The sequence below is a fragment of the Pseudophryne corroboree genome, chromosome 1 (assembly GCF_028390025.1).
Source record: "Pseudophryne corroboree isolate aPseCor3 chromosome 1, aPseCor3.hap2, whole genome shotgun sequence".
Lineage (NCBI taxonomy): Eukaryota > Metazoa > Chordata > Amphibia > Anura > Myobatrachidae > Pseudophryne > Pseudophryne corroboree.
In genome coordinates this window covers 452,916,833-452,925,404 of record NC_086444.1, presented here as the reverse complement: position 1 = coordinate 452,925,404, position 8,572 = coordinate 452,916,833, and the positions used below count along the sequence as shown (strand labels likewise).

General features: G+C 47.2%; 1 protein-coding gene across 2 annotated transcripts in view; it reads right to left on the bottom strand.

The window, feature by feature from the left end:
- Nucleotides 1–6,921: 6,921 nt before the first annotated feature.
- Nucleotides 6,922–8,572, bottom strand: part of CEBPE (CCAAT enhancer binding protein epsilon) — a 53,759-nt gene continuing 52,108 nt past the window's right edge. For both annotated transcript variants that reach the window (XM_063914310.1, XM_063914315.1), the window contains exon 3: nucleotides 6,922–7,450. In XM_063914310.1, the coding sequence (XP_063770380.1) occupies nucleotides 7,136–7,450 (315 nt within the window). In that variant the 3' untranslated portion in view covers nucleotides 6,922–7,135. The remainder of the gene's footprint in view (nucleotides 7,451–8,572) is intronic.

Sequence of the window (8,572 nt, the reverse complement as noted above, 5' to 3'; positions counted from 1 at the left end):
TGCTGTGCGCTACCTTGGTGAAGACAGGATGTCTTCTGCCGCCGATTTTCCGGACCTCTTCTTGCTTCTGGCTCTGTAAGGGGGCCGGCGGCGCGGCTCTGGGACCGGACTCCATGGCTGGGCCTGTGTTCGATCCCTCTGGAGCTAATGGTGTCCAGTAGCCTAAGAAGCCCAATCCACTCTGCACGCAGGTGAGTTCGCTTCTTCTCCCCTTAGTCCCTCGATGCAGTGAGCCTGTTGCCAGCAGGTCTCACTGAAAATAAAAAACCTAAAACTAAACTTTTCACTAAGCAGCTCAGGAGAGCCACCTAGTGTGCACCCTTCTCGTTCGGGCACAAAAATCTAACTGAGGCTTGGAGGAGGGTCATAGGGGGAGGAGCCAGTGCACACCAGGTAGTCCTAAAGCTTTACTTTTGTGCCCAGTCTCCTGCGGAGCCGCTATTCCCCATGGTCCTTACGGAGTCCCCAGCATCCATTAGGACGTCAGAGAAATTATTTTGGAGTTTAAACGTGAAACTGTTCATCATCCTGAGATTGTGTTTAGTTTCACGAATGTGTGCTGATGCTGTATACTGTCCTGTATACAGCCGGGGTGACAGGCAGGGGAAGGAAGGGGAAAGGGAGGGCGCGAGAGGGGCCGTGGCTGCAGCAGCGCTCACCTCCGTAGTCACTTTGTCCAGGAGACGTGAGGGGGTCACGGCTGTGCATAGCTCACCTCATTACTACAACGGCTCACCTCACGGGTAAGAGGTGGAGGGGGGGCAGGTGGCGAATTGTAAATGTTAAAGGCGCATGCGCAGCATGAGGAAGTCCTTAAGGACGCCTCAGCTGCAGGGTGAAAATTATCACTTTTCTGAAAATCTACTTCGCAAAAATAGTTTTTCGGAGGGGATATTTTTTATGGGACGCATGATGAATTTTGAAAAAATTGTGAAAAGGAACTGAAAGCTAAATATTTTCATTTCATAATTTTTCCATGATAAATCACAGATTCCCCAGTGCTAATACAATTACCACATCTTACCACTTTTTTTGTAGATTAGTATTTTTCAACTCTTGGGTTTAAAACATAGCGCCATTTCAGGATGGCATTATGGTGACTTACTGTGCCGCTTTAGGAGATGCAGGTCTTCAGTGAACAGTCTTATTTTCCTGGTCCTTTTCAGCTTGTGCAATTGCATAGTACTTATTTACTTATTTATTGGCCTTTATATAGTGCACACATATTCTGCGGCACTTTGCAGAGAATATTTGACCAATCACATCAATCTAGGGTTACCACCTCATCCCTTTAATTCTAGACACATATTAATTACACAGGTTTCTGTGGCTGATTAAAACCAAGTGAAATGGAGTCTTGAAGTCAGCCAGCCACAGAACCTGTGTAATTAAAATGTGCCCAGAATCAATGGGAGGAGGCGGTAACCCTACATCAGTCCCTGCCCCAATTGGAGCGTACAATCCATGCAACATATGCACACACACACACACACACACACACACACACACACACACACACACACACACACACACACACACACACACACACACACACACACACACACACACACACACACACACACACACGTCACACACACACACGGGTTAGTATTTTGTTGGGAGTCAATTAGGGCCGTGGTGGAAGTCAAACCCAAGTTCAGTACTTTGCCTCAAGTCTTATCTGTGGATATGCATACATTGGGAATAATGGACAGTGCATTCTTGCCAAGAAATAACTGATACAAAGCTGAACTTTGGTAACTTGTATACTCACAGATGATATAATAAAAGTCGCAGCAGTAAGAGATATATAATTACTTTACTGGTGGTAGTCGAGCCAATAAGCCAAAGTGCAAAGTAACAGACCACTAGAAACCAGCCCAATGCTTCCAGATACCGCCTTCTTTTAAATAAAGTAACCTATGAATGAGATTGGTTTATGTCAGCTGTCTAGCATATGCTAGATCCCTCTGCCATACTGTTTGGCTCTAACAAATTGAAACCCAGTCACTCCAGTCCTATCTATGAGGCAAGCAGGGCAGTTATAGGAGAGCACCTTGCACTGGTGGGGCCCTGCACAACCACTGATCCAAATGCACTACTGTGCATGCTTGGCTTTACCATGTGCCTTCCACTCCATCCTCCATAGAGGAAGGACATGCCCCTGAGAGCCTCCCCAGTGAGATGTCCTTACCTAAGAGAGATCCTGTGTCACCGTGGCTATGGATAAAAGTGGGTGCATACTCCATTGCTACCACTGTTCTGTGTATATACAGGTGTAAGCAGGGGCGGATCCAGAAAAAAATTACAGGGGGGGGGGGGGGGGCACCATAAGGGGCGTGGCTTCGTTGGAATGGGCGTGGCTTTGTTTGAATGGGCGTGGTATTGCAGGAAAAGACTACCTTATACCCCAGTTTTGCAACCTGCACGCCCAGACGTTGGCCACCACAGGAAAGAAAAATAATCCTGATTCATGCCCCTTACATTATTTGTCATTTTTCCTCCTTATAGTAATGCCCAGTATACATTATGCCACATACTGCAATGGCCCTTAGACATTATGCCACACACAATAATGCACATGACACAGTATGCACACACCGTAATGCCCCCGACACATTATGCCACACACCGTAATGCCCCCGACACATTATGCCACACACTATAATGCCCCCGACACATTATGACAGGAATTGCAATGCCCGTTATACATTATGCTACACACTGCACTGCCCCTGATACATTATAGCACATACAATGTCTGTGACACATTATGCCACACACTGCAATGTCCGTGATACATTATGCCACACACTGCAATGTCCGTGATACATTATGCCACACACTGCAATGCCCCTGATACATTATAGCACATACAATGTCTGTGACACATTATGCCACACACTGCAATGACCTTGAGACATTATACCACAATGCCCGTGATATAGTATACCATACACCGTAATGCCTGTGACACATACCGCAATGCCCGTTATACCCTATGCCACACACCGCAATGCCCTTTATATATTATGCCACACTGCAATGACCCTGAGACATTATACCACATACCACAATGCCCGTGATATAGTATACCACACACCGTAATGCCTGACACATTATGACACACACCGCAATGTCCGTGATACATTATGCCACACACTGCAATGACCCAGAGACATTATACCACATATCACAATGCCAGCGATATAGTATACCATACACCGTAATGCCTGTGACACATTATGACACACACCGCAATGTCCGTGATACATTATGCCACACACCGTAATGCCCATTACACATTAAGTCCTACAGTAAGGCTTCTAATTACTTTTCAAATACCTGCTCGTTGTCAGGGGTTTCATGCACTGGGTGTCATGCTCGTTGCCAGGGGTTTCATGCTCTTGGTTCCATGCACGGTGCCAGGGGTTTTCATGCTCAGGGTGTCATGCTCGTTGCCAGGGGTTTCATGCACTGGGTGTCATGCTCGTTGCCAGGGGTTTCATGCACTGGGTGTCATGCTCGTTGCCAGGGGTTTCATGCACTGGGTGTCATGCTCGTTGCTAGGAGGTAGTCCTTGTTGCTATAGCTGTGCTCCCAGTGCCACATATGTCCCCAGTGCCAGATATTCCCCCACGGTGCCAGGTACTCACATGCCCCCAGTGCCAAATATAGCCCCCCCCATGTGCCAGGTACACATATACCCCCCCAGTGCCACATATGCCCACAGTGCCAGATATTCCCCGACAGTGCCACATATGCCCCCAGTGCCAGATATTCCCCCCAGTGCTATATATGCCCCCAGTGCCACATATGCCCCAGTGCCAGATATTCCCCCCCAGTGCCACATATGCCCCCAGTGCCAGATATCCCCCCCCCAGTGCCACATATGCCCCCAGTGCCAGATATTCCCCCCCCCAGTGCCATATATGCCCCCAGTGCCAGATATTCCCCCCAGTGCCATATATGTCCCCAGTGCCAGATATTCTCCCCCCCCCTCCCTGACAAATATGCCCCCAGTGCCAGATATTCCCCCCCAGTGCCAGATATGCCCCCTCAGTGCGTCCCCCCCCCCCCGCTTCCTCCGCCGCCGCCGCCGCTGCACCCCCCGCTCCCCTGCTGTTAGGAGGGACACGGAGGGCACAGTGCACGCCTCCCTGTGTCCCTCCTGTGTCTCCGGCGGCCGCGGGTCACTCTAATAAAGGAAGTGCTCACGAGCGGCACTTCCTTTATGAGACCCGCGGCCGCCGGAGACCCAGGAGGGACACAGGGAGGCGTGCACTGTGCCCTCCGTGTCCCTCCTAACAGCAGGGGAGGAAACGAGACCGCAGACTGACATGCGGACGCTCGTCCGCATGTCAGTCTGCACTAAATCAGTGGCGCCCCCGCAGCCCCTCGCCCCCAAGCCACCGCGAGGGCTGCGGGCTGTGGCGTGCGCACAAAATAAAATAAAAATTCAAAAATCAACTAAAAATGACAGGGGGGGCACGTACCTTGGTGCCCCCCCCCCTAAATCCGCCACTGGGTGTAAGCGCCCGTTTGTCTACACTCCACCTGCTTTATCCCACACGCTCCTGACTGGGGGCGGGATGTACTAAAGGTAAAATAAAGTAAAAACACAATTTTCAGAGATTTTACCGCCTTCCCCATATGTACTAAGCCCGTATTGCCGGGCTTCGGTGCGGAGGGTAATGCCAACTATTGCTGGAATTACCTTAAAGAAGCCTATGGGCTTCTCTCTGCATCATGCTGTCAGAGTGATCAATCTGTGCATGTGCAGACGGACTCCCAGGCCATAAACCCGGAAGTCCAGTGACCGGCACAGATCGCAAAGGGGAGCTCTTATTGGTAGAGCTGCCCTTTGCATTACTAATCGCATATATACTAAGTGTGGCAGGAGTTACACCAAGAGGTTAGTACATCCTGCCCTGGATCTGCTACATGCACTTCAGTATACCTGTTGTATACAACTCTGTATCATCCTGAAACCTGTTCTGCATGGTAACTAAACCCCAAACCTATTTTATCTATCATGTGGACTGACCTCCATCACACACCCCTGGCAACTAAACCAACACCTATAGGATCTGCCAATACTGGCAGAAGAAACCTAATATGTGGACAGAAGACTTTCACTGCAGCATTACGTTGACTACATCACCATAGATACTTTTTTGCAGCAGCAAGATATATAATTTCTGGTGACGATACAGTCTATATCGCTGTGATACAAAGTGATACAGACTGATAGGTACTGCAGCTACTTGTCTGTGATTTATAATAAATATATGTATTTATAACTTCACCCACAACAGCTCTTAGCAGGTTGGGTACGTGAACCCAACAGTCAGGATGCCGGTGGTAAGAATACCAGCTGCAGAATCCCGACAGCCAGAATCCCGACACATTTTAGTAAGTCTGCAAATCCTTCTCCTTACCCTCCTTCTAACCCCTAGCCTTCCCTACCCGCAGCCTAACCCTAACCCTTCCCTCCTGCAGCCTAACTCTCCCCCTAGTGCCTAACCCTAACCCTCCAAGGGTGGCAAGCTGAAATGAACAAAAGATGACCTGCTTGGGCGCTCACATGGGAGTTTTTGCATTGCGCACATTACTTTGGTCTGGATGCAAAGTGTGTGATAAAAAGCACAATTGAATATCGCCCCCCGATCCCTTGTCACTTTAGATGGGATATTAGGTGCAATAAACAATTGAATTCTGCTCAGAAGGTCAGATTCACAAACGCTGCAACAACATGCAAGTCTTTCAAATGCCCGTCTTAAATAGCAGGAGTTATCCCAGTTCTAGTAAACTGAATATGTGCCACTATATGTTTCCAATAACACAAGAACTTTGAGCAAATCCACAGCTAACACCAGATTTGCATAAAGCTATGTACTTTTTATTATGAGAGTTGTTAATATCTTCACCATGCTCATACCGTCCCCTCCCGCCTCCCCCCTCCCCCCCAACTTCTTTCCACAGGATGATGGACCAACTCTGTGGTCACAATTAGCTGCAAACATATGTTGTAATAGGAACATCCCTCTCAGACTTTCAGAGAAAAGTAGACAATGGGGAGAGACAGTAAAAAAGGAGAGGGCAAGTCAGAGGGTGAGACCAGAGAAGGTAAAGAGAGACGGGTCGTTAACGTGTAAGGTGATAACAAAGAAAACAGAAGAAATTGGATTACATCTTGCATGATAGAAAGAAAAGAGAGGGTTGGTGACAAAACAAAAGACCACAGCGCTAAATTTTAAGAAACAGAGAAGAGCAGGGACAGACCGTAATATAACTTGTTTCACTTCTTCTTGTGTTGGCTTCCTTGTGTATATATAGATATGTCACGCTATATATATGTGCATACTTTTATTTATAGAGCAATACACAAGACACTTCTGTCCCTTCCATTATCATTCAAACCTTTATTTGTTCATCATAAAGATGAACATTATTATGAAACCACAAATTACCACAGAAAAAAGATGGTCCGAGAGGTAATAAAGAGAATAAAAGTAATAAAGAGAACGCCATAAACTATAATAGAACCCCCCATTTATTACCATCTGACCCAACCAGTACTATGTGCGGGAGTGGTATGTATTACCGCCGCATGGGATGCTGAATGATAGTATACCGACATCGGCACCCCGAGTGGTAGAATGCCGGCAGGGAGGCAAGTGCAAGCCCCTTGCGGGCTTGGTGGCTCGTTACACTCGCCACAGGTTCTATTCTCCCTCTTTGGGTGTCATGGACACCCATAGTGGGAGAATCACCTACCTCGCCGGCGACGGTATGTTGTTCCTGTCGGGATCCCGGCATCAGCATTGTGACTGCTGGGATCCCGATGAGCAGTATGCTGACCGCATACCCTATGTGCATCTATTTCATCCTGGCCGGGTTTCACACAAGACATGAACGTTAGTTGGCTGATGAATTTATTGAAAAGAAAGGTGTGTCAGTGGTGTGACATGCTTTAGCCACAGACTAGGACATGTATTTATTTACATTTGTATGTATATATGGGGATCTGTTATTCATGTATCCACATTCTCTGCCTAGAATTCTTCCCTGAAATTATATTTTTTGGCAGCTTATCAGTCATTTATATGTGTCATTTGTGGTTTCAAAAATTTCAGCTGCATCCTCCAGATCCCTTGGCCAAAGCAGCAGCTTCTGGGATTTGCCTGAAAACCCCCCTCAAAGCCTCCAGCTCCTGAGTCAGCTGCTGAATGCGACTGCGCAATTTCTCATTCTCTGCCATAAATTCTAGGGCACGCTGCTGAGTTTCCAGATTTCTGCGTTTTGCTTTATCACGGCTCTTCCGCACTGCAATGTTATTTCTCTCACGACGTAGACGGTACTCCAGGCTGTCTTTACTCAGTGACTTCTTACCCTTATGGCATGGCTCTTTCAGTGGAGGGGCAGGCAACATCCCAGACAGGGAGCCCTGGAATCAGAGTTAAGCAAAGATTAATATGTGTATAAAAGGGATAGATGGAGAAGTTGCCCATAGCAACCAATCAGGTTCTAGCTATTATTTTATAGACTGTGGTAGATAAATGATAGCTAGAAACTGGTTCCTATAAGCAACCTCTCCACTTGGTCACTTTAGAAGGTTTGATGCATCTCCCCCTTACTGACACGTCACAGGAAGACTGCTAATTGACATGGGGTGATGGCCCTCATTCCGAGTTGATCGGTCGCAAGGCGAATTTAGCAGAGTTACACACGCTAAGCCGCCGCCTACTGGGAGTGTATCTTAGCTTCTTAAAATTGCGACCGATGTATTCGCAATATTGCGATTACTAACTACTTAGCAGTTTCAGAGTAGCTTCAGACTTACTCTGCCTGTGCGATCAGTTCAGTGCTTGTCGTTCCTGGTTGACGTCACAAACACACCCAGCGTTCGCCCAGGCACTCCCACCGTTTCTCCGGCCACTCCTGCGTTTTTTCCGGAAACGGTAGCGTTTTCAGCCACACGCCCCTGAAACGCCGTGTTTCCGCCCAGTAACACTCATTTCCTGTCAATCACATTACGATCGCCGGAGCGAAGAAAAAGCCGTGAGTAAAATTACTTTCTTCATAGTAAAGTTACTTGGCGCAGTCGCAGTGCGAACATTGCGCATGCGTACTAAGCGGATTTTCACTGCGCTGCGATGAAAAATACCGAGCGAACAACTCGGAATGAGGGCCGATGTTCAGGGAAAGATGATGACTATAGGAAAGATATGGGAGATGTACTAAAGTTTCTAAAAATGAAAAGTGGAGATGTTGCCCATAGCAACCAATCAGATTATTGTATAATTTTCTAGGAGGCAATAGAGAAATGATAGCTAGAATCTGGTTGGTTGCTATGGGCAGCCCATCCACTTTTTATTTTTAGAAACTTCAGCAAATCTACACCTGTGTATGTAAACAGTGTAATTTACCACATTCCACCTAGTACTGCACTGTAAAAGTATTAAAGTAAAAAACAACAACAATATATTGGGTACAAAAACAAATATTTTAAAATAACTGCATTGATATGTACAGTACTTAGGGGGTTATTCAGACATGGACGCAAGAG